The 17,243-nt window shown below is 36.3% G+C and overlaps 1 protein-coding gene across 1 annotated transcript in view; it reads left to right on the top strand.

Annotated features, from left to right (window-relative positions):
• Positions 1–17,243, top strand: part of LOC104135847 (transformation/transcription domain associated protein) — a 98,918-nt gene that overhangs the window by 51,316 nt on the left and 30,359 nt on the right. The window contains 12 exon segments of the mRNA XM_035889237.1: positions 37–183; positions 1,232–1,434; positions 2,130–2,251; positions 3,124–3,337; positions 4,139–4,318; positions 4,667–4,813; positions 5,490–5,609; positions 5,906–6,193; positions 7,596–7,733; positions 8,121–8,233; positions 8,728–8,863; positions 14,796–14,987. Of these exon segments, the coding sequence (XP_035745130.1) occupies positions 37–183; positions 1,232–1,434; positions 2,130–2,251; positions 3,124–3,337; positions 4,139–4,318; positions 4,667–4,813; positions 5,490–5,609; positions 5,906–6,193; positions 7,596–7,733; positions 8,121–8,233; positions 8,728–8,863; positions 14,796–14,987 (2,000 nt within the window).

The raw sequence follows: 17,243 nt of genomic DNA, 5'->3' as shown, positions 1-17,243 counted from the left end.
AAGTTTTACTTCCTGAAGTACTGTTTTTATCTATAGGTACTTTAATGATTCTGAAGTCTGCGTGCAGTAACAATCCCAGCTATATTGACAGATTGATTTCGGTTTTTATGCGATCTCTGCAGAAGATGGTCAGGGAACATTTAAACCCACAGGCTACAGCGGGAACAGCAGAAGCAAATACAGGTATTTCATAATATAGTCTAAGGTTGTTAATGATTGGAAGTGTTGTGAAGTATTAAAATCTCTTCATCCTAAAGGGATTCAAATGATTTTGTAGAGTTTTGTGTGCATTACTGCATGTTGAAAAATACTTCAGCATTAGTGAGAAATATTACAAGTACTGAAGGATGAAAACACACTTTGAGTTCCTGTTGCCTGCTTAAGGTATGAATTTCAGTATTAACCCAAACATTTCAGTGAATGGTTAGTGAATATTTGTTTAGGTACAACATATACAGAAATACTGAAATTCTTCACGAGTTTATAGTATTGAGGGTCTGAATTTTTTTGATTGTTCTGTGCTTTCACTTTTTTTTAATGCCTTCCTATTTGATAATATTGGAACAACTGTTTGTAAAATGAACTTGTTGGAGCTGATGCTTTTGTTTTTTTCTTAAAAGAGCATCCATTTCAGTCTGTACAGTTCCATCATCAAATGAATTAGGTCATGAGTCATTGGAAAAAATCAGATGTTCTTGTAGAAGAAAATTCAGTGCTAGTAAAGAGCACTGTGATTTATTAATGAATAAGCTACTGAAGAAAATACTTCGAAAGAATTGCTGCTGTTAGATTCCCAGCCCATATTAAATGAGAACCTTGCAAATTTTATTTACACTGAGAAACAATTGGAAAATTATTAAACTTGACAGATAAGCAAGTCAGGAAATTAACAGAACAGGTGTGCTGCATCGCATACTATTTCTTTCACAAGTTTAATTGCGGTTTTTCAGTACTGGGCTTCTGTAATACCTTATACCAAAGATTTACTGAAATGAAACCACACAGGCTTGCCTTTAGGATTTTGAATGGATTTGGGTTTTTTTGGAAGGAATCTCAGTTGTTTGGGAGTGGAAAGTAGTAATTCTGAAAACAGTATTTCTAGTGATATATTTCCATGTAACTGATACTGTTGTTGCTATTTTTAAAATTACAGTAGGTTATATTGAAAATTTATTTACTAGGCTTTTTATAGGTGTACACACAATTCTAATCCTTTTTTTTGTATCCATAGCAGGTACAAGTGAACTGGTAATGCTAAGCCTGGATCTTGTGAAAACTCGCCTGGCTGTGATGAGCATGGAAATGAGGAAAAATTTTATACAAGCTATTCTAACATCTCTCATTGAAAAATCTACTGATGCCAAAATTCTTCGTGCAGTGGTAAAAATAGTGGAAGAGTGGGTGAAAAACAATTCCCCAATGGCAGCTAATCAGGTAAATTGAGAAGATAAAATAATTATTGCTCTCAAATGCTAAATAATTATGAGCCACTGTTATAATTTGTCAGTTTTTGACAGTGAGGTTTGTAAGGATATGTTATATATGTTTAGATGTCCTTGATGAGGTTTGGAATATTTTGCATCCCTTGTGAAAGTAGCTGGAGTTAAAGATGCTTAGCATTTTATAGGGTTATATTAGGTGTTTGATCTCAAGTGCTGTTTTCTGAGGACTTTGTTTTGAAGTAAAAATTTTAAAATATGTTTCACATTAACTTGGATAGAGAGATTCTTCAGGAGGAGGATGACTAATGCTGGTTTAAATTGTGTTATTCCTGTAACATTTTGTGGCCTCCTCAAATTGCCATATTTTCTGTTAGAATTGAGTACTTGACAATCTAGTACTGTATAAAAAGACCTACACTTTTAACATATACGTTAGATTTGTGTAATCATTGAACAACTTAAACATGTTTTTAGTCATAATTTTAAATTTCTCTAACATCTATTAGAAGGAAAAATGCTTGGGTTATTTTTCTTTTTAAGAACTATGACCTTCTACCAAGCTATTTTTCAGTCCTTTAGAAGTGAAAGAGTGATATAAAGGATGGCTGAGGTGTACTTTGAATGTGCCAGTTGTCTGCACGTTTTAAGATGAATTGACAAAATTAATCATGTCTTCTTTTATCGCAGACACCTACTCTCCGGGAGAAGTCCATTTTACTAGTGAAAATGATGACTTACATTGAAAAGCGTTTTCCAGAAGACCTTGAATTAAATGCCCAGTTCTTAGACCTTGTTAACTATGTCTATAGGTAATTATAGCAATTAATCATTTATTGCAGCTTATTGGTTCATAATTTGTACCATATATGACCTTTATAACATACCATCAATCTTTTTAGGTCTGAATTAAGTGATTCCACCCCCCCACCCCCCTCCGAAATGCAAAATCAATTCATTTCACTGAGACCACAATTTGTATTTATGGAAGACAATTTGAAAATAGAATTTCCTTAGAAAGAATTTCCTTTTTGGCTCTGCTAAAATATCTCCACTGCCCCAACCTCTTCCTTTCCCAAGTTACCAGGGCATCCTTGTAGCTGGTTGCATTCTAAATGCTGTGGTGACAGCTGAAATCTGTCTGTCTTTTCACATGCAAGGGTATAAAGATTATTTTTTTTTTTTCCCCCTTGGAAATTTATTTTAAATTATATTTTGCTAGCTAAACTGGCAGGTTTTGTAACATGATGAAATAATCAAAATAGTTACCTTCTCAAAAAATGCGAGGTATTTAATTTTGTGCTGATGACTCACGTTTTGGGTTACTGTTTGTTGCTGTTCTGTTTTCTGGTTAACTGTGCAAAGCCCTGGTGTGGACATGGTGGTCAGAAGTTTTTATCAATATCATTTGGCATTTCAAACAACATACAGATGTGGCTGAAATTGTTTCACACTTATGATAAGACTTTATCCTGAAAGAGTTTTTACAATAGTTCTGGGGCAGTTTTCTAAGAAGCAGCAATCTTTTCTTTGCTGTTTCTCTCAAAATGCTGCACCTGGATGCATGCCACACCATGTGGGCTTCTATAGAACTTCACCTCTTTTGATATTTAGTGTTTTATATACAAAACCTAGAAGGCTTCTCTTTCTAATGCCTCTGTCATTTCCTCTTTATTCATTTTAGGGATGAGAATCTTTCTGGTAGTGAACTTACTGCTAAACTTGAGCCAGCATTTCTTTCGGGTTTGCGTTGTGCCCAGCCCCTCATACGAGCCAAATTTTTTGAGGTCTTTGACAATTCGATGAAACGTCGTGTTTATGAGCGCCTACTTTATGTGACCTGTTCTCAAAACTGGGAAGCAATGGGAAATCACTTTTGGATAAAACAGTGCATTGAGGTAGGGAAATTATTTGTATCAGAAATACAGTTATCATTCTAGAAATATGTTTTATTCCCCATTTTTTTTTGGCTGTGTGTAAAAGCATTATGCAATGTGTGTTTTGTATGTATTACCTGTATCAAAGCTAAAAATACGAAGTCCGCTGACTCAAATACTTCCAGTGATGCTTAAAAATAAATACAGTGTCTAAACCATGAGATGCTGATGCTTGGAAAGTGGCTTTAATATCAACCTTTAAAATCTATTTTCTCTGCAAAAAGCCTGATGACTAGGTTAATACTTCTTCAGAAAACCCATCTCTTAAAAACGATGGTGATTATAAAAAAATAGAAGAATTGTTATAGTGGATGATTTCAAGAAAACGGTTAAGGCTAGAGTGTCTGCTCTGGTGGTATGACAACTGTTAGGTGGGATTGCTTTGAAATTAAATTGCATTGTTGGTTGGTTTATTTAAAACAAGATGGGACCAAACCTAATTTTTTTTAAAACAATTTGCATATTATAACATGAGTTTAAAGTGACTGTAAGGATAACTTTGTACTCTTAAAAGTATTAGAACTCCTTCCAGAGATATAAAAACAGCCATGTGGGGTTTTTTTTTTCCACATCCTTTTTGGGAGGACTTTCATTGTAATGGGGAGGGTGTATACATTAGGTGATTGAGGGTACTCAAAACCAAACAAAATACAGAATTTAGGCGTAGAAGATTCCTATTTCTTCAGCATTTTGAGGTGAGGCTTGAAAAACAACTACAGTAGATTTATATTTAAAAACTCTCCTTGCTTTTTAATGTCCTAGCTCCTGTTGGCAGTGTGTGAGAGAAATACTACAATTGGGACAAGCTGTCAGGGTGCTATGCTGCCCTCTATCACCAATGTTATCAACCTTGCTGACAGTCATGACAGAGCGGCATTTGCTATGGTAACCCATGTCAAACAAGAGCCTCGTGAAAGGGAAAACAGTGAATCCAAAGAGGAGGTAACTTACAGAAATTACTGTACAAAAAGAAGTCTTTTTGATGGAATATAGCTCTTCCTAGTTTCTCATCGGTTTGGAGAATATGTCTTGAAGATGATATGAACCGATTGTTCGTTTCATCTTGTGTTTAATATGTTGTACTTTAACCATGCATAGGTTTCTCAGAACTTGCAGTCATTCATTTAGCCTTTTCTTTATTATATCAATTCTATATCTGAACCTGAAGAACTAGCAGAAATAGTGAGGCCTAAAATAAGTTGATTGGAAGGGTATTTTGTATGTGTTTGGAAAAAAAGCAAAAATATTTAGAAAATATCTGCAGGCTTTGAGTTGTTTACTTCTGTATAGGATGTTGAAATAGACATTGAATTGGCTCCGGGAGATCAGACCAGTACACCTAAAACTAAGGAACTTTCTGAGAAGGACATTGGCAATCAGCTGCACATGTTGACCAACCGGCATGACAAATTTCTTGACTCTCTTCGAGAAGTGAAGGTTGGTACAGGTCATTGGTTTCCTGACAAATCATTTTAATACTGAAATCTTCAAACTGACCTCACTTTTTTTTCCCAGTTTTTTTTCTCTCACATTTCTGTGTTTTTTAGCTGATTTCTTTTTCCTGTAGCCATCTCTTACAATCTGATGTAATTTCTTATTTGTACAGGGTAAAAAATTCTTAAGCCTTCACTTAATCACTAGTTGTTACTCTATCCCTTTGCTACATACTTAGTTCGTACTCCTCTACCTGTAAGTGTATTTTAACTCTTCAGTTGAGAAAATAGTGGTGGCAAAGACAGGGTATAGGATCAAAAAAGTGTATCAGCATCTTATGTTTAAATAATTTCTAAGAAGATAATTTTAGCTGAAAGTAATGTTGAAATAATTCTCATAGTAGTAACAGCTCTATCCAATTAACTTGATCATTCCTGTTACTGAACTCATCAACTTCTTTCCTTTTTCCTTCTTTTTTTTTTTTTTAAATGGTTATAGTAATGAATTAGTCTCAGCTAACAAGAAAATAGGTTTAAATTCTTGTTACAGTAGTCTGTATTGCTAAAGGAAGCATGTTTTTGATATGTTGGTTGGAAAAGGCATTTACATTACTGCTTAAACAACTGTATAAATGTGAACTGTATTCTTCCCATTTATATACATCTCTCTTTGTTTCTAGACTGGAGCATTGCTCAGTGCCTTTGTTCAGTTATGTCATATTTCTACACCATTAGCAGAGAAGACTTGGATACAGCTTTTTTCACGACTTTGGAAAATCTTGTCTGACAGACAACAACATGTGAGAATCTCTGTCTCCTCACTTACAAATTCCTCTTTGTAAATGACTGGTGTTTCAGGAAAATGTATTTGTGTGATAAGTGACTTGCTCACTTGCTTTGAGGAGTTTGCCATTCTTTGACTAGTGAATGCTGTATACCTCTATCAGTACCTCTTTTGAAATAAGTAAGGCTCTTCAATCTACAAAGAGAAATATGCTTATCAAATGATTGTTCCCTGTATTAATAAGATTTTTAATCTAAATAATTGAAGAATCTGAATGAACAGATACCTTTCTCTTATGTTTTTTTCTTCTAGGCTCTAGCAGGTGAAATAAGCCCCTTCTTGTGCAGTGGTAGCCATCAAGTACAGCGAGATTGCCAGCCAAGTGCACTGAATTGCTTTGTGGAAGCAATGTCACAGTGTGTTCCTCCCATTCCCATCAGACCTTGTGTACTGAAATACTTGGGTAAAACTCACAATCTCTGGTTTCGTTCTACACTGATGCTGGAACATCAAGCCTTTGAAAAAGGACTGAGTCTACAAATTAAGCCTAAACAGACAACAGAATTTTATGAGCAGGAAAGCATAACTCCTCCTCAACAGGTAGTGTTATATTAATGGAAATACCTTATGAAACGTGAACAGAAAAACACAGCGACAGTGTAGTATCATAGAATCATTTAGATTAGAAAAGACCCTTAAGATCATTGATTCCAACTGTAAAACTAACACTGCCAAGTCCACCACTGAACCATGTCTACACATCTTTTAAATACCCCCAGGGATGGTGACTCAACCACTTCCCTGGGTAGCCTGTTCCAGTGATTGACAGCCCTTTCAGTGAAGAAATTTTTCGTAATATCCAATCTAAACCTCCCCTGGCACAACTTGAGGCCATTTCCTCTCATCCTATCGCTTGTTAGCTTGGAAGAGAGACCAACACCCACCTCGCTACCCCCTCCTTTCAGGTAGTTGTAGAGGGCAATAAGGTTTCCCCTGAGCCTCCTCTTCTCCAGGCTGAACAACCCCGGTTCCCTCAGCCGCTCCTCACAAGCCTTGTACTCCAGACCCCTCACCAACTTGTTGCCCTTCTCTGGACATGCTCCAGCCCCTCAATGTCCTTCTTGTAGTGAGGGGTCCAACACTGAACACAGCATTCGAGGTGCGTCCTCACCAGTTGTTGAGTACAGGGGGACAATCGCTTCTAAATCTTTGTATTTAGAAGCTTGTTAAATTAGTGTCAATTTTTTTAATTCAGTGAAGAAATTCCCTTTGTCCTGTGTTTGTTAATACAGATACTTGCAACATTGACTACTTTGCGTCTTACCTACTTCTCACGCTTTTCTTTCATCTGTCATTGATATTTTCATATTTTTCTCTCTTTCTGCCTCTTCTCCATCTGCTTTTGACACTAATTCTCTGCAGCACCGTAGAACTAGATGAAACCATTTCTGACCCCAATTTTAAATCTTGAGTAGAAGTCTGTATTGTCTCTGTCTCTCTCAAAGGGAGTATGCTTTCCCTAATCAAGTCTATTGGTATATGACCTTAAAGAATTATTAGCTAAACAAAATGTGAGTTCCCTGCAAACAGGCGCTGTTCTGTTCAGTAGTTTGTCAGGTAGTTATGATCTAACTTGGCATGTTTGTAATCAGCTGAGGAAGCTAAATATTACAGACTCTTTTTACATTAAAGACTGAGTTGTTGGCTTGTTAAACATTTTTGTTTTCTATGGTTTGATCTGATATGTGTAAGCCATAGGGTGGTTTTTTTGGTTTTTGTTTTTTTTTTTTTTTTTTTTTTTTTGTTAGGTAATACAGTGTTATTCTTAGTACTTGGTTGTTACTAATTGCTTGCCTTATAGAGTTTTAAAAAGAGTTAATGAAAACACTTCTATTTCCATGTCTCTCTCAATCTGCCTCAGTGTAGAACACGTGGTTTTGCTATCTACTGTGCTTTATAACGAAGCTTGACTGTGGAGAAATACGTGTGCTTAACATTCTAGGAAATACTGGATTCCCTTGCTGAGCTCTACTCTTTGTTACAAGAGGAGGATATGTGGGCTGGACTATGGCAGAAACGCTGTAAATTCCCAGAGACAGCAACAGCTATTGCCTATGAACAGCATGGCTTTTTTGAACAGGTACACTCTTGATGTTAGAAATTATTTTGGTAGTTCTGCTGCGAGGATAAATATTCTGGTCAGCAAGCAAATATTCTGAATATTGATAAACAACTTCAATCTTCTAAAATGGAAAGAGTCACAGCTTCTCTACTGGCTAAAGTGTAGTTTAAGGCCATGCAATACCTAGATAAGGTGATTTTTGAGCACATCCATCACTTTTGTGATGTTTGTAAAGCTGCCAAATAATGACTATATTCATGAATGAGTTAACACACACACTTAACTTTTTTTTTTTTTTAAACTTAGAACTTATGAAAGTTTTCTTACCACTTTTTTGAAGAAAAGAATGTTGAGTTAATGTATATATAGCAGATGGAAAAATAAAATGGTTTGAATTTTATTTAGGCACAAGAAACTTATGAAAAAGCAATGGAAAAGGCTAAAAAAGAGCATGAACGGAACAATGCTTCCCCCTCAATCTTTCCTGAGTATCAGCTCTGGGAAGACCATTGGATTCGGTAAGGGTAAAGCTGATGTGGGACAAGTATTTTTTTACCCTGCAATAGAAGTAAAATACCTGGCTGGTTTGAAGCGTTAGTTACGAGAATAAACTTAGCTTAGGAATTAGCTCAGATACAAGGGAAACTTCGGGGAATAAAAAAAGCTATTTTTTACTTGCTTAACAAACCCTCAGAAGTGATATGCCTGAAGTGTCGTAAAAACGTTGCTATTGATGGAAACAGACTGGAGGTAAATTTGTTTTTCCTATTTAAAATGGGTGTTCTGGGATACACAAAATGCAGCTCTTCCCTGTTCACAGATTTCTGTATTATAACTGGTAATAAATAAAAAAAAATCTCCCCATCTGGATAAAACTTTTGCAGTGCTTGCAAAGCTGTTCATAGACAAGCAAATATGCAGATAATATTTTGATACGCAGCATTTATAGTCACTTTTATTGACACTTTATTTTTTTGGTAACCAAATTGACAATGGTTTTGATTTTTCTTAGTTGCTCAAAAGAATTGAACCAGTGGGAACCTTTGACAGAATATGGCCAGTCAAAAGGTCATATAAATCCTTACCTAGTACTGGAATGTGCATGGAGGGTCTCAAACTGGACCGCAATGAAGGAGGCTCTGGTGCAGGTGAGTGAGAGCTTTTTATGCTAATGTTTAGTTTCTTTGTTCATTTTACTGATTACATATCTAACGAGTCAGCATTACAGTTTATTTCACAGACACAGTGAACTGCTCTTTGGAAGTTTTCTTTCATGTTCCATCACACAGCTGGGTATTTTGGCAATTGAAGCATGTCATTTCAACAGACAAACTTGGTTCTCTTTTCTATCTGTTTGTAAAGCTGTGCTATGTAAGAAATTTAGCCAGGGTAGGTGAAAGATATGGTGCATGGTAATGAGTCATTAAAAAGCAACAAATGCTTGCCACGGAAGCATGTGCCAGCAGGGATATGTGGAGAAACTTAAAATGGGACTCTTGCAAGTATATGGTATTATTTAAAATAATGCAGTATTGGGGGGGACACATTTTTTGTATTTTACACCTTTCCAGGAACAAATGTTCCATGTGTGAAAGGGAATAAAGTATGAAAATGCATCTTTTATCATCTCCTTCTCTGTGGGCAATGTAACTATGCTTCCAGGTGTAAAAGGGGAGAAGGCCATTGCCTCTGTTGTTTTTGTTTGTTTTGGCACCTGAAAGGCAAAGCCAAAGCATTCTCAACTTCTACTGTCCAAACTTAAAACTGCTAAATACAATTTATTCTGTTCATCTCCACAGCACACGAAGGGGGATTAAGACATGTATAAAAATGTGAGGGTCAGGGATTTGTCATCTAAATTTGGTTTACCTTAATTACCTTGGTCTGTCTGAGGAAAATTTGTAAGGCTGTGTTTCAGGATCCCGGTTAAAAAAATCCCTGAAAAGGCAACACATGAAATCTCAGTTTCAGTGTTGGTCGGTTGTTGAGGCTGGCATACACTGCCGATTATACCAGTAGTTATTGTTTTAATGAAGACAGTGACAAATTTCAGGTTGTTTATATGGGGTGGAAAATGTATTGGGGTTACTTGCTTGGCACATGCTGATTTTGTTGTTTCTTGGATTTTGCAGCCATGCTTAGCAGAAGCATAATAGAAGGTTTGTTGTTCTTTCAGTAGTAATGTTTTTCTGAGCGGTCTGTTTGGGGATTGCTTTATCTGTCGTCTTTCTTTTTCAGTACTCAAATACTTTATTACCGCAAAGTAACTGCTAGATTTCTAACTTTTATTCTCACTTTGAGTCTACTTTAGTTCTATATAAAATAAGGCTCATTTGATTTTGCAATCTATCCATTACATATAATTTTAAAATATCTTGGGAGCACCAGAGGTTGGAGCCATTTTGGTCAAGACTGGAAAGTGGAGATCTAATGAGAGATGAGGGACAAGAAGACCCAGGTAATGAACCTCAGGCAATGAGCCTGTGATTGGGAAGCAATGAGAAGAACATGAAGTGAGGATGAAGGAGGTTAGAGGAGTACAAATTTGACTAGGAGTGGCAGGGTTTAACTGGGTAGTCTGAAGCAAGAAGTTGAAGAAAGTTATTTCCTTTGAAAAAGTATAAAGGACTTGGTAAAGCTAGCAGAGAGAGAGGCATTGAATTAAATGTTGCAAGGTGCATCAATGAGACTGGCTATGCAGGAGACAGGGTTTGAATTGACTGACAGGGAGAGAGATGGGGATTGGGCTTGGACAGGATCACCAGAATTACAGTAAGGGATAGGTTACTTCTCGGGGAAAAAATACTTTGATTCTGCAAAAGTAGGTTTATAAAGTAAATAGAATCATGCTTGGCTTTTAGATGATTGACTTTAAAATGTGTTCCACTAACGTTTTTTTCTGTGTATAATCTTTATACTAGAAAGCATACAAGTAAAAATATTGAGACCACTTATAAGAAAGAGTAGGTTTTTTGTGAGGTGCCGCTGTTTAAATCTACAGTCTTTACTGAAAAAAGAAATAAAGCTAAAAAGTATTTTTATCTCCTCTCAAATTGTGACAATTTGTGGTAAGTTTTGTGCTAGAAGTAAATATCACAATGATTCTACAGACTTTTAGATACATTCGTGACAGGGTGCTGAGGCTTCGAGAGAGCACTGCTAGGAGGACTTGTTTCCTGTAAGTTCCTTGTTTGAAGTTCTGTGGACTTGGAAAACTTGCATTTGGAGTTTTCTGATGTTCCAAGGTTCCCTCAGAAGCTTAACACATTGATGATTATACTTTCATAGTTTAATGTAAAGTTTACGGAACTGTAAAGTAGTTTGAGTTGGAAGGGACTTCTGGAGGTCATCTGGTCCAATGCTCTATTCAGAGCAGGGCCCAAGCAGATCAGGTTGATTTGTCTAGTAGAGTTTTAGTATCTCTTAAGAACTGAAATGCCACAGCCTTTCTGGGCTTATTCTTCCTATAGATGTGCCCTGCCTCTTTTATGTTGTTTTAAAAACCAGCACAGTACTTAGCTTCTTTTGTTAGAAACTAAGGAACTTGTGTATGGGAAGTGAGGTAGTTATCATCTTCATTTGGTAACGGGTAATATGTATTGTTTGTGCTTTTCTGCTATTGACCTTCCTGGTTCATTGTGGAGTTCATTGTTGTGTTCTGCTTGTAATTAATTTTGCTGAACAACATGCACTTGTAAAACATTTAACCTTCCCTTTGTCCTTCCCTGGGTTTCACTCACGAGACTGTATTCTGTGCTATCCATGTGCTTGATGAATGAATGCTCTGTAAAGTTTTGGCTGTTACAGAACAGTTTGAAGGCAGGGGGCACAGTGTGTAGAGAAAACAACATTTTGAAAGATTTAAAACTGGAAGATCTTTTCTTCTTTCCAGGTGTTCATAAGCATATTTGTGTGTGTGTGTGTGTGTGTGAATGAAGTTTAAATGGGTAGGGAAACATACTGAAGATGACCCTCCATTTTCTGAAAACTGGATGGATATTTTTATCTGAGAGCAAGTTTTGAGGACTTCTTTCATGTGCCAAAAAAAGGCCATGTTTAGGTAACTTCCTCCTTATCCTCTCTTAGGCATCTTCTTCCCAGCTGTTTTAAGAACTATTCCTTGTGAATAAGCTAGTGGTTGTTCTTGAGGTTGCTGTAAAACGTCAGCCTATACAGCCATCCGGGCTTCTTGGGGCAAATGACAGACTTCTGTGTTGGAGCTTGGTAGATTTTTCTGGGAATTTTTTTTTTTTTTTCTAACTTTGTATGCGGTATTGCTGTTCTTTAGAAGATTGGTGGGGGTTTTTTTTAGGGTTTGGGTTGTGGTGGGTTTTCTTTTGGTTTTTTTTTGGTTTGTTTTTTGTTTGTTTGGGGTTTTTTGTTGTTGTTTGTGTTTTGTGTTTTTTTTTTTAATAAATTTAAGGAAATATACCCTCTTTTCATGGTAGGTGGAGTTGTTAATTTGTGATTAGTTAATGTAGAAACATAAACCAGCTGTAGAACTGAAATCTGAAAGGTGAGAGTACTGCATTAAATCAGAAGTGGAAAGGAGCTTGGTGGTCTTCACTGCACCGTTGCTATATAGTGTGACATTACTGGAATTGCTCTGCTAAAAATGCCAGAGTTTGTAATAAGGGGATGAACTGCATATTTAAAATATAAGTTTACTGATAAACCTCTGAGCAGAGCCTTAGGCAGTATTTTTTCATATTGCAGAGAGAGAGAGAGAAGGATTAGTCCCTTTCTTACTTAGGGTTTATTGTTTCATCAGTGCTGTTGAAGTTTTGAACCAATACCTACTGGTTAAAAGTATTACATGTCAGATAGACAGCTGGCTGTCTAGTTTCATAATATTTGCAAAAGATAAAGCATGATTATGAAAAATGCTGAGCATCCTTTAATTCTAATATCTTGCAGGATTAAGTTCCTGCAAAGTACCCTAACAGTGTACTTCATTATGACAACTGGAGTCTCTCATGATAAATATGCCAAGTTGTATGTCTCGCTTTCTTCAAAACCAGACTGAAAATTACATTTTTGAAGTGTATTATGTTTATGCTTCTGTAAGACTTTCTTTTGTCAGAAGGGAAAATAAGTGGGATACAAACAGTATGTTTCGCTTTAAAGGTTAAGCTATGAAAACAGTAAAAGTTGTTTAATTAATTATAGGTAGTCTTGTCTTTTGATGGAACCTACATTAAAGGTGTCCAACCATTGCAACGTTTGAAATGGAATTTTTCAATATTTGTAGTACTGATGGTTCAAATTAAATTGGTATCTCCAAAGATGGATTTTGTCATTTATCAGCTCATGTGAAGCCAAATCTGTAAGTCGCAAGCTGCTTTATGCTACAAAAATTATCTATTAGGTTATATTTACATTTTAATTAACTTCTTCTGTTTTTATAACGATTAGTATTTTGCGTCCTATTTAAGTATGCAACTTCAGTGGCTAACTATAGAAATAATATTATTTGAAAAATGTTTAAAGCCTAAAATAAGAACTGTGCTGTACGGTATATTATAAACCTTGAGTCTGAACAGAGTGAAATAGATCATGTCTGACAGGTTCTGGTTTCGGAGATTTGCAAGTTGAGTAGAAGTGACAACCACGAGTAACTGCTGATATGCTTTAGCTGCAGTTATATTAAATGAGATATTTTCAGTAATGAGACATCTACTAAATGACTAAGGAGAAGATGCTGCTGAAGCCATAAATGGAGCTTTTGTGGCTCTGCTCAGATTCTTGTAAGTGTCAGGACATGTTTGCATAAATATTAGGATATGAAAGAGTAATTGATTCTGTACTGCTATACTCACTACTCCAGTTTTATTGATATTCCTTAATGTGGCTTTTCTTTATCAAGTTCCATGGTTGATTCACAAGAGAGGTCAGAAAAGATGGCAAATACGTATCAGTTTTCGTAAATCTTTGTGAAACATTTTTAATAATCTACCTATTAAAGTTGAGCTATTAAAATAGCAAGTGGCCCTTGATAGGACCCAAGACTCATTTCCATTTGCTCACATTGCCATTGTGTTTAATGATCCAATAGATAATGTAATAAAGAAAGAGACTATTTTCACCATGTAAGGTTGCTACCTGGCAGTTTCTCTTTGCTGGCTCAGGCGTAAAAGTCAGTTGAGGATAATAGAAATAACAATTGTAATGGTTAAGATACGGTATATCAACAAGAAGATAATGCAGAGGGATTTCTCTGTTGCATATCAATCCATAAAGGGTTTGATGTAAAGTGGAAGAAAGTGAAAAAGTTCTAGATTTACGACCTGCAGTGTCAGTGAGCATTGATTAAGTGCAAGTTTACTGTAACGTACTCAGAGAATTTAGTTGCTAGACAATTCAAGTACTTTGCTGGTTTTAGTTGCTATATTTCTACTGTTCCAGGATTTTAAGAAAATGGCTTAAAATTATTTTTAAGTGATTTTACCACTATGAACTGACTTGGCACCTGTACTCAGAAATTACTTTGACATAAATGGGAACTTTAGTTGTAGATGATTTAAAAAATTAACTGTTTATTCTTATAAACTTAGCAATGCCCTAGAGCAGGCAGTTAGGGAAGTATAATGCTGACGTATAGGGACGGGATCCTTTTAAGTGAGAAGTTGACATTACTTGTTTTGGAGCCCCTGAAGCATTTCAGAGGTAGCATGCATTATCTGCTGAGAAGCATCTTTTTTCTTTATACAGGGTGAATTGGTTTGCAGTAAGCTTCATGCTCCTGTTGCAAGTCTTCTTTCAGCTTGCTCAGCTGTCTCTGAGCTACACTACAGTTGTCAGTGTAAAAATACCCCAACAGTATGCTGTATGCAGGCACTTCTACTCTTGTGCTGAATTTGCAATTTATTTGCTAGCCTGCCCTTGCCAATAACTTTAAGAGAGCTGAAACTTCTCTAATGACAGAAATTTGGGTATTTTAGTATGATATTTTAGAAATGAGCTCATTTTTAAAAAAATAAAGCTGAGTATTTATTTAAGAAGGCTTTAAAAAAATAATTAACGAGTCTGCATTTAAGTATGAATAATCTTTACTAGAGTTTTTTTCCATTGCATTACCAGGTGGAGTTGAGTTGTCCAAAAGAGATGGCATGGAAAGTGAATATGTATAGAGGATACTTAGCAATCTGCCATCCGGAAGAGCAACAGCTTAACTTCATTGAGCGCCTGGTAGAAATGGCGAGTAGTTTAGCTATTCGAGAATGGCGAAGGCTTCCTCACGTCGTCTCACATGTTCATACTCCCCTTCTCCAGGTAAGAATGAAAAGTTTTTCATTGCCAGTTATTTCCCAGTAGCAAGTTTCAGAACTTTTAGTAACTGTAAGCATAAGACATTTTACTGTGTAGTACTGATTGGGTTTTTGTAATGCTATTTTTTTTTGTTAAAGGTTGCAGAATGTGCGTTTTGATTTGGATTCCTTTTAAAGTTTTTATAGTTTACCTGAATCCATTCTGTTCGTGGCATACAGAGGTAGCTATTTAAAAATTGATCAAATGGCTCAACTGTTTTTGTGGGCTAATGCATAATGTACTGCAGTACTTGGAGATCTTGAACATTCAGTGGGTTTTGAAGTGAGGTCCATTTTGGGTGGGTATATTGTTGCATTATGTTATTTGCAGAAGTGTTGAAATAACCTCCTAAGTGTTCTTTTCAGTTAAATGTGTTAAATGTGGTATGGAATTTTTTCAGCTGTAATGTACTCCTATATTTTTTTGGTTTTAAATTTTTTTTTTTTTTTTTTTTAAATCTGAGCTAACTGTTAATGCCCTGTAAGGGAAAAGCGTATTTAGAAATGCTGGTGGTTCTTTGAGCAGTAGCGTTCTGAACAGGCTGAGCAAGTTCTTGACATCCCTGTGGCTTAAGCATTAAGGTCAAAGAACCAAAAACTGTAAAAATCTGTTGTTAGTAAAGGACTTCCCAGGTGAGCACTACTACCTTTAGGAAACATACTGTCAGTTCTGGCCAATGTGAGCCTTAGTTTTTCTTTGTCATTTCTATATGAAATGACAAATGTTAAATGTTCTGATTTGCATCAGGGGAAGGAAGTAGGAAGGAATCAAATCTTTGAGTATATGGTATTTCTCATTGGACAGGGAGTTAATTGTATACAGGTTCTGCTGAAAAGGAGAATGCATTCTATTAGACAAACTAATGTGTATGCCTCAAAGCTTCATGCATGGATCTTCAGCTCTATTACTTGTCCAGCCAGCTCATTTGGCAGGTTCCGTTCTACACTGCATTAAAATCTTGTAGTAATTTTGTAAAAAGGATTCCCATGTTGAATCACACTGCGTTACAAACTGAGAGATATTATGTGTTGGGAGGAGTCATCTCTGCTCCCCTCATCTAATCTGATGCCAGCTACAGGAAAGATGTCTTTGGTCTGAGTGGAAGGCCATATTTCAGTAATGCTCCTTGCCTACCTGTGGGTGCACGTCATCCAAATTTAGCTGTGCTGATTGAAAAGGTTACTGCTTCCAACTAATTGCTTCATTTTAATTCCAGTCTGTTGTGGAGCACTCACCTGAGTAGGTCAGTGGGAAGATTTGAGTTGGTGGTAACCTCTGTCAGGGGCCTCTTGCTGAACTCAGAAGGAATGGGCTGCTTGAATTGGGCGTGGGTGACGCCCTGTGGCCTTACTGATTTGAAATCTGAAAGAGATCTCTGTGTTTTCTGGACAAAAATGGACAAAGCAAGAATAAAGCTTTGAGAGAAGCTTGCTCCTAAAGTAGGGGCAGAATTCTGGCAGGGAAGCAGTGAGATGTCCTGTCCAGAATGAAATGAGGGACAGCTAATGAATTTGGGGTTACGAGAACTTCAAAACCAAACAAATAAAACCCCTAACACCTCCCCAAAACCAAATAAAAAACCCTTGTCAAAGGTTGAGTATTATCTAATCTTAAGAAGCTTAATTCTTTGTCAAGAATATTTAAAACAGGGGAAGGAGTTTGTTACTTGAATTTCATACTGTCCTGCAAAATTACTGCAGTATATTGGACTGCAGTATATTGGCTTTTAACAGCGCTGATGTTCAAATAAACTCTTGTGTGCATGCTTGAATCCTTGACTTAGAAAGGATGAGTAACTTTCTGGTTGGATAACCCAGTGCATACACAGAGGATGGGCATAGCTAACATTTTTTTTTTTTTCCATTTTTCTACTTACTTACTTTTTTCTTAACTCTGCGATCCATTTCTAGGAGAAGGTAGAATCTACTGGCTGCTTCTGAGTCATAAAAGCATTTTACACTCAAAAGGGGGCATGCTATTTTCTGTTTCCCTAAAGGAGTAACCTTGGAATAAGGAAAGTAAAAGACCACTTTTCTTTCATCCTTGCTGAACAGGTTCTTAGTGCTTATTTAAGTACACCATATTTTAGCCCTCAAATCATTAAATATTACAAGGCAAAGAATGTACTGTTTTCCAGCATTTATTTAAATGTAAATTGGTTTTAATATGCTATGCATCAGGTACATCTTTATTTTTGCTTTGAGAAATCTTACTTTGTTC

The sequence above is a fragment of the Egretta garzetta genome, unplaced genomic scaffold, assembly GCF_000687185.1.
Source record: "Egretta garzetta isolate BGI_Z169 unplaced genomic scaffold, ASM68718v1 scaffold292, whole genome shotgun sequence".
In the NCBI taxonomy this organism is placed as follows: Eukaryota; Metazoa; Chordata; class Aves; order Pelecaniformes; family Ardeidae; genus Egretta; species Egretta garzetta.
The sequence above is the reverse complement of the archived record's forward strand: the minus strand, read 5'-3'. Positions and strand labels throughout refer to the sequence as shown.